At 62.9% G+C, this 14,628-nt stretch overlaps 1 protein-coding gene across 4 annotated transcripts in view; it reads left to right on the plus strand.

Annotated features, from left to right (window-relative positions):
* FGFR1 (fibroblast growth factor receptor 1) overlaps positions 1 to 14,628 on the plus strand; it is a 28,424-nt gene that overhangs the window by 2,019 nt on the left and 11,777 nt on the right. For 3 of the 4 annotated variants that reach the window (XM_049830898.1, XM_049830894.1, XM_049830897.1), the window contains exons 2-5: positions 1,434 to 1,642; positions 12,581 to 12,844; positions 13,606 to 13,689; positions 14,225 to 14,400. In XM_049830898.1, the coding sequence (XP_049686855.1) occupies positions 1,552 to 1,642; positions 12,581 to 12,844; positions 13,606 to 13,689; positions 14,225 to 14,400 (615 nt within the window). In that variant the 5' untranslated portion in view covers positions 1,434 to 1,551. The remainder of the gene's footprint in view (positions 1 to 1,433; positions 1,643 to 12,580; positions 12,845 to 13,605; positions 13,690 to 14,224; positions 14,401 to 14,628) is intronic. The other variant, XM_049830899.1, reaches the window with a different exon arrangement.

The following is a 14,628-nucleotide window of genomic DNA, read 5'->3' on the forward strand; positions in this document are numbered from 1 at the left end:
CAGATGTGTCGCGGGGGTGGAGCGCGGGGGTTTGCTCGCATCCACGCTGCTGGGAGCAGTTGGCCAGGGGCGGCTGGGCTTGGGCTTTGGCTCCAGCGTCCCCCTCGAACGTGTTTTGGCAGAGCTCCGCGCTCCCAGCGTGGCGGGAAGGAGGGACGGTCAGAGGGAAGGACGGATGAGGGCCATGGAGGGTACATCCCTGGGGTACCCTGAGCCGGCATCGGGTTCTGCTGGGTCTCCCTGTGCCAGAACCCGGCTCTGATGCCTCCCCGCGTGGAGCGGTCCCCTGGCAGGGGAAGGGGATGGGGACCCGAGGGGACGGGCGGGCTGCAGAGCCCGGTGTGAGAGCTGGCAGGGACGAGAGCAAATTGCCGTATTGGAGTGAATTGCAGTATTGGCTGTGGAAGCCGGGGGATTTCTCCCCAAACGGCCGCTCTGAAAACAGCTGTCGGTGGAAAGAGATCTGCCGCACGTGGGAGCGGGGCCGAGGCGCCGGCTAACCCCTTCGGCTCCGGGAAGGCGTTTCCATAGGGCTGGCTGTGTGCATGCCCTATAGATCCTATAGGAGATGGAGGGGCTGGGGTTTGCAGCAGGATCTGCTTTGCCGGGGGTGCACGATGATGTGGACAACATCAGATTTTGGTCTGGATATGTGGGATTTGCTGCGGCCAAGTCTTGGGTCAGCTGCAGCAGTGCGGGGTGCTGCTGGTCCTGGAGCACCCAGGGGTGCTGGGCTGGGTCCTGGCACCGCCTGGGGCATGTGGGGCAGAAGATGATGTGGAAACAAGGGAGAGAGGCAGGAGGGCATTTGCCAGCAGACGTGCTCACAGGGGAGAAGTGGCCTTTTGGAGCCCAACAGAAACATCTCTCCTGTCCCACAGAACTTGTCAAGATTTTGAGATTATTTTTCATCTGAGGGAAGTTAAAGAAAACTAAGAAATTTTGGGAGCTGCCACACCATGATCACCCAGCTTGGGCCAACGGGGGGGTTTTGTATCAAAAATTTTGTGGCGTTTTGATCTGTACGGAAGTTCCTCTTTTCGGCACAACCTGAAGTGCAGGACAAGGAAAGCAGGAGAGCAGGAATATCCTTTCCTTTAACTGGCAATTGAAAATTTCTCCCACCGTTCTGGGAAATTTTGCTGCATTCGATTCTGCTTCGCCAGCGGTTTTACTCTCGACACATCAGCGCTTTTATGCAGGAAAACATAACCCTGCCAGTCAGCGCTGGGTCGCTTCAGGCTGCGGAGGGGTCCGTGGGGACCTGCCACCACGGGTCCAGGGACATCTCGCTGTCCGGCGGCTCGAGGAGCATCGCCTGCCGTGGCGAGCACGTCCCACCCTCGGAGCTGTGCTGTGCACAAAGGGGGCTAAATGGTGGGACGTGGGGATGCATCTCACCCTGTCCTGACTCTGTTTTCCTCCTTTCGCAGCTCGGAGGGGCTGACGGCCCGGCGGAGACCCCCCCCGCGCCCGCCCGGGGCCAGCCCGGTGTCCCCATGGAGTGGGAGTTGCGGAGCCCAGTCGCCGAGCAGTAGCCGCAGCAGTGGGATGTTTACCTGGCGGTGCCTCATCCTTTGGGCTGTGCTGGTCACAGCCGCGCTCTCAGCTGCCAGGCCGGCCCCTACCCTGCCCGACCAAGGTAAGACGAACAAACCACCACGGCCGTGCCGGGGAACGCCCGGTTCCCTCGTCCTTTGCGTTTCGCTTCTAGCGATAAGATAGCCGGTCTCCCTTGCAGAAGAGGCAGAGGCTGGCACGAGGGCCGGGCACGGGGGCTGCGGCGGGGGGCACGGGCTCGTCCCCCGGCAGCAGCACGGTGCTGCCTGGCCGCCGGGCTGCCTCGGAGCCGTCGGCTGGTGCCGGCGGGGATGCGGCTCATGTTGTCTGCTGAGAGCAATTTGCGCGGGCGCAAAAAAGGGCGTGAGCGGTTCCGGCGTTGCCCGTGGACGTTTTAAACCGGGAGGGGAATTCTGGCAAAACCCGACGTTGTTGGTTTGGAGAGGGATACAAAGCCCCGGGGGCTGTCCCCCCAGCGCGGGGTCGTTGCCTGTCACGACGCTCGCTTCCCTGTGACGATCTGCAGCCCGAGATGTGGGCGAAGCCTTCTCCCACCCCTCCTTGACACTGGGGTGATCCTGGGCTCAGCAGGTGGGAACGAGAATTAGGGTGCAGGGTACCGGTGGAGGCTTTGCTAGCTGGCAGCGTGTGGGCTGAACGTACCCTGCGAGACCCCCGGGATGCTCCAGTGTTGCTCCTGGCTGGGGAATGCCCCACGGGGCTGGCTTCAAAGCCGGGGCTGGCTCAGGCGGTTCCTGCAGCCCTGATCTCTGCACCGCTGCGAGGCATCGCTGGGGCTGGAGAGCACGGCCCCAGACGAGGGCATCCCCCTCGCTTTTCATCACTGTTTTCCCCTAAAAGCCTTGCAAGAGCTTGTGGCCCACGACGGGCAGGCTGGGGGTTTGCTCCTGCCGCAGCCCTGCAAAGCTCCGGAGCCCGGCGACACCCCGAGATGTGGTGGATGGTCTGAGTGGGTCACCTGGCCCTGGAGGCAGCTGGCCCCGACAGAAAGCACTGCTCTAACATTTCAAAGCCTTGGCCTTTCCCTCGGTGAGGCAGAGAATAAACAGACCAGGCAGCGCCGCGCAGGACTTTCTGACTTACTGCCTTTTGGTTTTAATTACCCAAGAATGTCTGGTCTGTGGGGTACTGCTTTTCTTTTTAAGGCTCACTCCCCCTTCCCTCTTCCTCCCACCAAAACCCCGAGAGGCTGATTGCTGGTGTTGCTGGTGTGGGCACGGTGCTGCGTGGTGCCCCGGTGAACAGCCGTGCTCCCCGTGCCCACGGTCCCTTCACGGCTCAGGATGAGGTGGGAGCTGGCACCGGCAAGCAAACCGTGCTGCGGCCGGGGTCCCCGCACTGGCCTCGGTGGGGGACGACTGGGTGATCCCACCTGGAAACGTGCCCTGATGCTGTGGCTGGCAGGCTGGCGTCAATGCCTCTGGTTTGAGCAGCAGGTACCCTGGTCACAGACACATCCCATGAGATAGCCGGAGCTGCGCGCGGTCCCTGGGGAGCTGCAGGCTCCAGAGAGGAGCCTGGGCAGAGCATCGCTCACGGGGACCATCTCCGAGATTTTTCCACTGGCATGCTCACTCCCCGCTTCTGTAAATAATACGGCTGACAGTGGTAAACATGTTTTTCTCAGGAGATTGCTCTTCCTGGAAGAGGTTTCCTGGTGGTGTTTGGGGTAAGGATGGCTCTAGTGCCACCGGGAGAGCGGTGCTGCGGATCCGGACCTGGCTATGGTGCTGGGAAAGCTGTTGGGGTGTTCAAGCCAAGGGCTAATTTGAGCAAAGGTGGATTTTGGGGTGCTTAAGGAGCCCTGCAGCCCCCCGGAGGGTTTGGGGAGCCGTGTCAGGCCGCGGCGGTGGAGGAGGAGAGGTTGGAGAGGAGGGAGCTGGTTCCTCGCCAGCCTCATGCCAGGGCTAACAATAACCTCTGGAAACGTTTCCCGACACGGTTCTCACCAGGGCGGCCCAATTAGTGCCACAGCAGGAGCCCGGCTGGGGCAGAGTCCGTCCCTTGGCTTCGGGGCCGGCTGGTGGGAACAAAATGTTCCCGGCAGGACATGCGGGATGGGAAGAGCCGGTCCTGGGCCAGGACCCACAGCCGGGGCCGTGCCGCCGGCACCTTGCCGGTCGCCTGCCGGGATGGGCTCTGGATCTGACCCTGGGGGGAGTTTGGGGGTCCCGCAGGGTGCAGATGGGGGCTCAGCTCCCGTGCCGTGGGGCATCGTGTCCCCGGGGCTGGGCTTGCTGTCCTTGCCCCACATTGCCGCTCACGAGCATCGCCCGCGCCGGCCGGAGAGCAGCGGCGGCCGAGCTCGGGTCCTCTCCGTGGCGGAGGCAGCAGCTTTCCTGGACTTTGTTCTGGATGTTTATGGGGTTTCAGTTTACTCCCGGTTCTGAGGCAGCTAAGCTCCCTTCTCAGGGAGCGAGTAATCCCCCGCGCCCGGCCAGCGGCCCCTGCCTCGCTGCAGAGGAGGATTTTCAATCACTGGCCCGCCTCTCCTCGTGGCATGGGGAGGGGGCTTGGGAAGTCTGCCTTTGTCAAGGGCTCGCTCCGGTTACTGAAAAATCTGCAGCAAATAAAATATTAATGGGCACTTACTGCATTTTATAGTTACCTAAATTTGGAGGTGGTAAAAAACCCCTAGTTAAGGGGAAAAGCCAAGAAATTTCCATGAGCAACCTCCAACCCCTTCCCTCACAAAGCCGGTCTTTGTCTTCAGGTTAAATAGAAACCTGCAGAAAATTGCCGAGAGGATTTTTTTCCTCTCTCCTTGTCTGCTATTGTCCTCGCTGCTGTTCAGGCATTTCCACCGCTCGGAGTCTGCCTCATCCCTGCCTGGGGGGTGCTGGGGGTGCAAAGCAGCCAAGCAGGTTTTCGTGGGGAGCCAGGCACTGCCGTGTCCCTGGGGAGGGCGTCCTGCCTTGGGCAGCTCATTTTGGGGCATGCTGAGCCCCTATGGCCGCCCTGGTCCAGCAGATACTTTCCAGAGGGATGCAACCCTCCGGAGCAGGGGGGGTTTGGCAGAGGAGCTCGGGGCTGCAGCCCCCTCCCAGTGTGGCCGAGCCCCCGTTGGGGCGGAGGGCAGAGGGCTGCCCCATTTCCCAGTGCCGCCGTCCGCCCAGCTGGCCGCAGGCTTAACCCCCCCCCCCCCCCGGCCCCATCTGCGGGGCCAGCGGGGGCCCTGGTTCCTGGGGCTTTGTTGTGCCCAGCTCATCCAGGGGGTCTTGCTCCAGGCCCAACAGGAGCCAAAAGTCCAGGGCTGGAAGCGTGCTCAGCCTGGGCAGCTCTGAGGACCTCTGCGAGCATGGGGCTGTGCTGCTGCCGCCTCCTCCTCTCCCCAAATCTTGCTCAGCGTTGGCAGGAACGTTGCAGGTGAACCTGGGGGCTGTAATCTGTGTCCCCTGCCCCCAGCGGCAAACGTTTGGGGCCGTTTGGCACAGCTGTAGCTCGGGACGTGCCGTCACCGGCCACAGCATCCCCAGAGGCGGCACAGCGAGGGTCCTTGGCTTGTCCGGGCTGCTCCCTGGGTGGATGGCTGGCCCTCAGCTTTGTCCCCATCTCCCCATTTCCCCGCTGTCCAGCTCCCGCCTTGTTTTTGCAGCTCTCGGTGTTTCCCCACCCCTTGCCCCAGGGAGCCGTAGGGGATCAGGTTTGGAGGAGCTGACTCCTCGCTGGAGCCCTCTGAGCAGCTTTGAGATCCCCTGCCAAGCGGTGAAGCCTTCTGCACTTTTGCTGTTGATGGCAGCAGCCCAGGATCGTTACAGGAGCTTGGGGGGGAGCCCAGCAGCCCCCACCCAGACCTCTGAGCCCTGGGTTCCCCCAGACCCCAATTGCTGCAGCCACTCAGTCCCCGGCTCCCCGGGGCATCGCCGTGTCCTCTGGGGCATCACACTGCTGGCCTTCCCCTCCCAGCCTGTTGAGCAGGCATTGTTCCCCGCCTCCCGCCTTTCCACTCGGATGCTGTCACTCCGGCTTTTAATTGAGGAGGAAAAAAAGAAATATGAGTCTTTGGGAAAAGCGGCAGCGCTCTGCCAGAGCCTGGGCTGCCGAGCTGCCCCACGGTGAGCGGAGCCACGCGAGGGGGGTGCAGGGGGGTGTCCCTGTGTCTGGGGGGCTGCCTGGCTGTCGAACCCCTCCATGTGCAACAGCCCGGAGATGCTCGGGAATGATGTGGGGAGAGGAATGCAAGCTCTGCCTGCGCCGGCAGTGAGCCAGGGCCCAGGCAAAGCCATCGCTTATTGCAAAAAACCATAGGCACCTGTGTGGATTGGGGTGTTCGCTTGTGCCCCCCTGGGGTGGACAGGACCCCCAGCTGTCCCACGGCTTTGGGGAGCTGGTGGGTGAGTGTCTGTGCCCCGAGCTGCTGCCCTCGAGGGCTCCTCTCTGCTGCAGAGCTCTGAGCGTGGCCGGGGGTGTCCCGGGGGGAAAGGGGTGGATTTATACTGACAGCTTTGCAAACTACCAACGTGCCTGTTAATTAAGTGCTGCTTCATTTGACGGGTAGGCTAGGAAGAGCGGGAGTGCCTGGAGCAGTACATAAATCCCCCTCTTGCTGCCGGAGGAGGAAGCATCCGGGGACCAGAGGGTGGGGAGAAGCCCGCTGCCTCCTGGGCTTGCTTGGTCAGGAAGAGCCATGGGTGCCTTGAGCCCCCCGAGGAAGAGCCATGGGTGCCTTGAGCCCCTTGAGGAAGAGCCATGGGTGCCTTGAGCCCCCCAAGGAAGAGCCAGTGGTACTTTGAGCCCCCTGAGGAAGAGCCATGGGTGCCTTGAGCCCCCCGAGGAAGAGCCAGTGGTACTTTGAGCCCCCCGAGGAAGAGCCATGGGTGCCTTGAGCCCCCCGAGGAAGAGCCATGGGTGCCTTGGGCCCCCTGAGGAAGAGCCAGTGGTACTTTGAGCCCCCCGAGGAAGAGCCATGGGTGCCTTGAGCCCCCCAGAAAGAGCCATGGGTGCCTTGAGCCCCCTGAGGAAGAGCCATGGGTGCCTTGAGCCCCCCAGAAAGAGCCATGGGTGCCTTGAGCCCCCCGAGGAAGAGCCAGTGGTACTTTGAGCCCCCCAGAAAGAGCCATGGGTGCCTTGAGCCCCCCGAGGAAGAGCCATGGGTGCCTTGAGCCCCCCGAGGAAGAGCCATGGGTGCCTTGGGCCCCCTGAGGAAGAGCCAGTGGTACTTTGAGCCCGCTGAGGAAGAGTCATGGGTGCCTTAAGCCCCCCAGAAAGAGCCATGGGTGCCTTGAGCCCCCCAAGGAAGAGCCATGGGTGCCTTGAGCCCCCCAGAAAGAGCCATGGGTGCCTTGAGCCCCCCGAGGAAGAGCCAGTGGTACTTTGAGCCCCCCAGAAAGAGCCATGGGTGCCTTGAGCCCCCCGAGGAAGAGCCAGTGGTACTTTGAGCCCCCCAGAAAGAGCCATGGGTGCCTTGAGCCCCCCGAGGAAGAGCCATGGGTGCCTTGAGCCCCCCCGAGGAAGAGCCAGTGGTACTTTGAGCCCCCCGAGGAAGAGCCATGGGTGCCTTGAGCCCCCCAAGGAAGAGCCAGTGGTACTTTGAGCCCCCCGAGGAAGAGCCATGGGTGCCTTGGGCCCCCTGAGGAAGAGCCATGGGTGCCTTGAGCCCCCCGAGGAAGAGCCATGGGTGCCTTGAGCCCCCCAGAAAGAGCCATGGGTGCCTTGAGCCCCCCGAGGAAGAGCCATGGGTGCCTTGAGCCCCCCCGAAAGAGCCATGGGTGCCTTTTGCCCCTGTCCCTTGCCCGCTGGCATCTCCCTGCTGCAGCCTTTCCCCAGGGAAGGAGCACCGGGGCTGTGCATCCCTCCCCGGGAGCAGCCCGGGATGCGGGGATGCTGCTGGGGGCATCCCCCCCCAACACAACCCGGGCTGGGGGCGTCGAGGCGGGGAGTGTGTGTGTGTGGGGGGGGGGGACGGGGGGACAGCAGGGCGAGGAGCTTTTTAAATAAGAAAGAAGCCAATCCCCGCGTCCCGGTAAGCGCTTCCTGTTGGGATTAGCGGGGCTGCCGGGCATGTGTGTGCTTTTTCTTCAGGAAATACCTTCGGAAAGCCCCGCTGGGGTCTCCAGGGCAACCGGCGGCCGTGGCCCCGCGCCCCCCGCCCGCATTGTCCCCGCGCCGCTTTGTTGGCCGCTTTATTGCCAGCGCCAGCGCCGGCACAGCCCGCGGCTCCCGCCGCTCTGGGGGGGCTGCACGGCGGCTTCCTCCGCCGTCTGGGCTTTGGGGGGTGCCCAGGGGTGTTTTTTTTTTTGGGGGGGGGGGGGGGAGCCACAGGCCGTACGGAGAACCGGGGGGGGGTTAAGTCGTGCCGCTTCTGTCCCCCTGGTCCCCTGCGGGGGGGGCCAGCCCCGGGGGAGTCGGTGACAGTTATGTGCGCTCGGTGACACTCTCCATCTGGTCCGTGCTCGGCTCCGCTTTCGGTTCCATTTCAAAGCTGGAATAAAGGAATAAAACCAGCGCGGGCTGCTCTGGCCGTTGCAGCGTGCGGGTACTTTTGGGGCTCGTTTCAAGCGGAGGCGCAATCCGCCGGGACTGGAGTTGCCCATCGCCTGGATTTGCCCATCTGGACTCCGGACTGGAGTTGCCCATCGCCTCGCCCAGGGCGTCGGGGCTCCCCGCGAGCTGGGAGCACGCCTGTCCTTGCTGGGACGGGAAGGGACGGGGCTCTGCCCTGCGGGATCCGGATTGGGAAGCCGGTGCTACCTCCCCGGCGTCAAGAGTTTGAGTTAAAAAGGGAACAGCAGAGAGTTTACACGTGCCAGACCTAACGTGTGTTTTGCTGCTTTCTCCAGGCAAGCGAGCAGCAAGCGCTGCTGGTATTTTGTTTGCACCCCTCGCTGTTGCCCTGTTTTGCTCAAAGGGGGCTGTGAGCACCCCTGTAGTTCCCGGCCGTGCTGCTGCAGCTTGGCTGGGGAGAGAAATTCCACCCGCTCCGGGCACTGCCCAGCACCAGTCAACGTTTGCGTGATGGTGGGAGCAACCCGGGTGACTTCTCCAGAGCCTCGTCCTGCAGCGCAAGGGCAGGCAAGGGCCCGGGGAGGAGAGCCAAGCGTTTGTCTGGCTGATTAAACTTTTGCTAATGTGGCCTGCTCGGGGCTTGCTCGCGCCCCGATGGGAGCAGCCGGCCGGGCTGGCGGCGCTGCGGAGGGGCTGCACCTGGTGCCTTGGTTTAGGTTACAGAAAAGCAGAACATGAGAAAGAGACGTTTCAGGCTGATGGAGTCCAGTGATCAAACGGGCTCACCCTAATTAACATACGTGGAGGGCATGCCGGTAACACGGCTCACGCCGCTGACTGCTCCCAGGCAAGGGGCAGCCCGGGATTGCGCTGCTCCTGGTGCGCCCGCTGCAATCCCTGGTTTTACGCAGGGGCTGCATTTCCGAGAGGACTTCTGTGCATCAGCTGCCGTGCGAGCTGGGCTGCCATCCCAGCGGCCACGGCACCGTCTGCCTGCCAGGGTCACCCCTCAGCAACATCGTCCAAACCCGTGTGCTGGCCCGGCCCCGCTCCAGCTCGGAGGGTGAGCTAACCTGGACATGCTCATTAGCCTGTGAATTCGTTTTCGGGCCGTTCCCACCATGCTGCGTTTTCCGCCTTATCCCTGAGTGCCAGAGATGTGCTTTGGGTTACCAAAGGGCAGGATCCTGCCTTGCCCTCTGCCTCCTCTCTCCCGTCCATCACACTCGATGCCTCCGCGCCTCCCTGGTCATGCTGTTAATGCAAAACAGCCTCTGATTCGGAGGGGCTGGCGGAGGGGGCCGCTGCCTTTGAAAGGCGATCTGGCCACACGCCGGCGGACCCCGGCCCCCTCCTGCCCGGGCTCCTTGGCACAGCAGAGCCTGCGGCTCCATGGCCCGAAGGAGCGGTGGCATTTGCATGGGGTGCTCAGGGACCTGTGCGATGCTGTGCCCGATGCTGTGCCCGTGGGAAGGGACCTGCCTGAGCCTGGGACTCTGCCTCCCCAAGCCCCAGCATCAGACTGGGGTGGCTCGAAGTTTTTCTCTCCCTCCAAAGACCTTTTCTACCCCCAGGCTGCCTCCTCCCCAGTCTGCAGGTCCAGCCGAGAGGTGTTTGTGAAGCACAGGGCTGGCAGGAGCTTCTCTCCCTGCACCAGCATGGGCAGGTTTTTCCTACAGACCTTTCTGGATGAGTTGATGGTGGCAGTTCCGTGGTGGTCCCTAGGGCAGGCTCGGTGAGGAGGTGACCTGTACGAGCTCTTGGACCACAGCAATGTTTTGCTGGCTAGAACTGATCCTGGCCCAGCATCGGTTCAGTTGCAGCGTGGTGGGACCCTGCAGGTCCGGCAGCGCCCAACGGACCTCGGCACCGTGGCTGTGGGACGCTGGACCCCAGACCAGCGCATGGCTCCTCATGTGCTGGCGTGTGGGTGGCCAGGGCCAGGCGACAGGGACATTGAAGGACATTCGTGGGCGGTGGGGGTCCTCTGCAGCTCCAGCCACCTTCTGCAGGTTATTCTGTTCGATAAGAAATAAGTTTGCTGGTGCGTGGGGAAGGGCAGACCTGAACGAGATAAGGGCAGATACGGCTGTGGCTGCAGTTCCGCGTTTTATGTTGGTTTGGGTTTTTGTGGCTGTTTATCACTCGCTGACCTTGCTCTGTTTGAGAAGGGAGTCAGGACAGACAGGAGGACGTTGTGTTACCGAGTCCCGTGGTGTTCAGGCAGACGGTGACGGGACATCACTGCTGCATTGTGTGTGTTGGAAGATGCCTGTGACTAATCACTTGAAGCACACATCAGAGCTACTAGAACTGCCCATCCTGCGAGGCTGCGAGAGAAAACCAGGAGGGGAAACAGGATTGCAAAAGCATGACCCTTCCCCCGCCACCTAAGGGACTCCCACCAGTCTTCACCTTCCGTGTTAAAATGCTATGTAACCTCTTACTGATGGATGTGGAGCCCTGGCTTTCTGTCAAGCGAAATTCTTCCCCAGCACGCTGTTTTCCTTCAAGTGCTAAGCAAAAGAAAAAGGAGAAACTCTGGAGCTGCTCGTAGATGTTTTCCCCATGAAGCTTCTCATCAGTACAAGGAAAAGAAAAGTGGCCAGAAAGTGAAGTGCAGATCACGATGCGGTACATGAGAGTTTCTGAAGAGCTCAGCTTTCATTTCTGGCAGTACGGAGCCACTGGTGGGTCCTGGGAGGAGCGGTGCCTTGCTGACGGTCCCAGCCCTGCACTGCTCGCTGCCAGCCTGCGCTCCCTGCCTGCGCTGGCTCAGCTCAGGGGGATGTTTGAGCAGGAGGGTTAAGCGCAGGCAGGGACACCGTGCCAGCTTTCGGCAGCTGATGGGCCCAGGACAAGCTGCTCCATGGCTGTTCAGGGGTGTGCGCAGAGGATGGGGGGAAGAGGTTGCACTTGCCTGGCACGGTGGGCACCAAGGGTGATAGCGCGTGTTAGTTCTGCAGTGAGACAGCCCCTCCAACGTGTGCTTGGATGCTGTGGGCATTCGTAATTAGCTGCTATTTTGCAAATTGCTGTGCTCCTTGCCTGGGGGCTGCATGGGTCTCAAGGGAGAGCTGTGGCTTTGCTCTTGTCCCGGTGGCCGGAGTACGGTGCCTGCGGGCTGTGAGCCCGCCAAGGACCTTGGTCCTTGGGGGGAACAGCCCTCGACCCACGCATCAGCTGAAGTTTGAACATTCCCAGACTGTTTCTGCAGGACTGGCTGTGCCGGGTTTGTTGGGATTTTCCAGCCCCCGCTCTGGACCCCTCTGACACAGAGCAGTTGCTCTGTGGAGACCTTCGGCTCTGCCCCCGCGGCACCATCGGCTCTTGCCCTCAGCCTGCCCGAAGCTGGCCCGCCACTGACCCGGAGGTACAGTGGAAATGCGGTGCTTCCTTCTGGGATGCTGCCGAGCAGCTCTGGCCCCCAACCCAGCACCGTGTGCCCCTTCGTGCTGCTCCGGACTGAGAGCCGTGGACTCCAGCCCGTGGTGCTTGTTCTGGGATGATGCTCACGCTGCAGCTGCCCCACGCTGTCGCAGGGAGCCCCAGCACCTGCGGAGCTGCAGCAGCCTGAACCCTTCCTCGGGCTGTGAAATTTGAAGAGAAGGTTTGAGACCCGGACGTCTGCACCGAGCCCAGGACCGAGAGAGCCACTCGCTTGAGGATGGAGCCGTGTCTGCGCTACCAGGGCCAGGAGAGACAAGATCACGTAGCAGCGGGATGGAGAGAAAGGATCTTTGTGCTGCTCACACAAATGTCGCATCGGGGAGCAGCTGCAGCTCTCCCTGCCTAGGGTCTCTGCGAACAGGAGCGCCGTGGCCGGCACCTGTTTTGCCGGAGCTCCCCTGGGCTGACCTTTCCCAGCGATGCCGCTCTCGCAGACCCTCGCTCCCCTGCCTGCTGTCCTGCCGCAGCCCCCTCATCCCCCTGGCCTTCCTGCCCCTGCCCCGAAGCGCTCTAACCGGGGCGAGGGTCCTGGTGCCATGGGGACCCTCGCCTGCTTTGCTGGCTGCCCGCTCACGGTGGTGGGAATCCCAGGACCCCTGCGCAGTGGCAGAGCTCAGCAGGGATTTGGGATGCTCCTGGGAGAGGCTGAATCCTGCCCAAGGAGCTGGCACTGCCCGAGATGTTTCAGGTTGCCCATTTCCCCCCATTTCAAAGCCCCTGCCGTGGCACGCTCCCTCTGGGCCAAACGGTGCTCAGTAAGAGACCGAGGGGTGCGGAAGTGCTTTTGAACTCCCCGGCCACCGAGCGGGTGCTACCGCAGAGGTGAAGCGCTTGGTGCTGCTTGGGGTGCTCGCAGCCTCTGCCTCTGCCTCCCCTCCGCTCTGCAGCCGCCCCGGCTGCTGCCGCCGGCTCCCCTGCCCTGGGCTCACCGGGGCAGCCGGACCTCGGTGCCGCAGCAGGAACATCCCAGCAGCGCATGTTGCCTCATTAACACAGAGCCGCAGTGGCGGCAGCAGCAGCAGCAGCATGGTTTCCTTTGGTCTCTATTTCTTTTCTCCTTTTTTTTTTTCTTTTTTTCTCTTCTTCTCTCTCCTAACTCCTCCAGTTCTGCCCAAAGCAAAAATCGAAGTGGAGTCCTACTCGGCCCACCCCGGTGACCTCCTCCAGCTGCGCTGCCGGCTGAGGGATGACGTCCAGAGCATCAACTGGGTGCGCGACGGCGTCCAGCTGGCCGAGAACAACCGGACGCGCATTACCGGGGAGGAGGTAGAGGTCAGGGACGCGGTGCCCGAGGACTCAGGGCTCTATGCCTGCATGACCAACAGCCCCTCGGGAAGCGAGACCACCTACTTCTCCGTGAACGTCTCAGGTTCGTAGCGGCCCCGGGTGCGCAGGGAAGGGGCAGCCCCGGGGCCGGACTGCGGAGCAAGGAGCAGGCTGCCTCCGCACGCCTTTGCATGCTTGCCGGCACGTGCACCGGCCACGCGCGGATCTGTCCGGCTGCGCGGTGAGTTCGGGGTGGACCTGTGATTTGGGGGTGCCCGGAGGAGTTATCGGCGTGGTGCGGTGACTTCCTACCTGCTGCAGTGCAGGGAGAAGCAGCTGGAGGTTGCCTGTTTGTCTGCATGGGGCTGGGGGGGGGGGGGCTTTGGGGCTGCCCACGGGAGTGGGCACACGCTGGGCATGAGCCAAGGTCCACGTTGGCGTTGACGGAGCGTGAGGCCGGAGAAGAAGGAACGCTCGAGGTTGGGAGGTGTCCGCCGAAGCTTGGGGCATCTCTTGGCCCACATGGTCTTGGCTGCTGCCGCAGAGGGGTTGGTGGCACCAGGCACGGGGCGAGGAGCCATGCTTGGACACGCGGCGTGGAGCTCTGAAATCACCTCTGGGGCCAAACTGCTCCACAATGTCCACGGGCTGTGAGCACTGGGACGGCAGGCACTGTCAGCCTTGGCCGTGCTGGTGGACATGTACGGCGTTCACCCGGGATCCCCGCACCTCCCCACCCTGCCTCGGCCACCCCACTGGGCACAGTCCCACCACCACCAGCCCACGATGCTCCGGTCCCCGACTGGCCCCACTCGGGAAGGGTCCATGCACGGTTGTTCAGCTGGGCTGTCTCTTCTCTTGCAGACGCGCTCCCGTCCGCGGAGGATGATGACGACGAAGATGATTCCTCTTCGGAGGAGAAGGAGGCAGATAACACCAAGCCGAACCGTACGTGCGAGATGGGTTTGCCCCTGGTGCTGCCCTGGCCTTTGCGGGGGGGGCGAGGGGAAGCTGGGCACACTTGCAAGCATCGCCCAGGGATGGAGGAAGGCAAGCGAGGGTGGCCAGGGGCTCCCGCTCCAGCCCAGGGCACCCAGTGGTGGTGAGGGCTCGGTGTGGGGAGCAGCTCTGGCTGCACCCAGGTGAAGCAGCCTGGTCAGAGCAAGGGGAGGGTGCTGGCACGGCTACATCAGGGTAACTGCTGCTACGGCCACGCATGCCAAGCGTGCACCTTGCAAAGAAAGGGCCCCACAGGACTGCTGTGACTCCTGGATAACACCCCATGTCCGGGAGCTCCTTTCCTTGCCAGAGCCAGCCTCAGCTGCCCGCACCTCTCCAGCTTCCCAGCTCACTCCTGCCCTGGGCACCCTGAGCAAAATGCCGGAGCTCCCTGTGGCAGAAGCCCCGGTGGGTTTGGCCGGTGGGTTTGGCCGGGTGCCCCGTGCCAGCCATCCATGCTGAGCCCCCCTGCTCTGCTCCCCAGAGGCCATTGCTCCCTACTGGACCTATCCCGAGAAGATGGAGAAGAAGCTCCACGCCGTCCCCGCCGCCAAAACGGTGAAATTCAAGTGTCCGTCAAGTGGGACGCCCAACCCCACGCTGCGCTGGCTAAAGAACGGCAAGGAGTTCAAACCCGACCACCGCATCGGGGGGTACAAGGTACCGGAGCTGGGGGGCTAGGGCGGTGCAGGGCAGCACCCTGTCGAGGCAGCCCCTGCGCCGACGCTGCGGGCAGTGGGGCTCAATCCGGCCAAGTGCAGGCTCTGCGCACCTCAAAGGGCTGGAGGGCTCGCTCTGGGGCGGCTTGGGGAGGGGGAGGACCGGGAAGGGGCTCTGCAGCTTAAGAGGCACCGAGCCCCCTGTCCGCGCAGCCCCCGGCGGGGGCAG

The sequence above is a fragment of the Accipiter gentilis genome, chromosome 28 (genome assembly GCF_929443795.1).
Source record: "Accipiter gentilis chromosome 28, bAccGen1.1, whole genome shotgun sequence".
NCBI lineage: Eukaryota > Metazoa > Chordata > Aves > Accipitriformes > Accipitridae > Astur > Astur gentilis.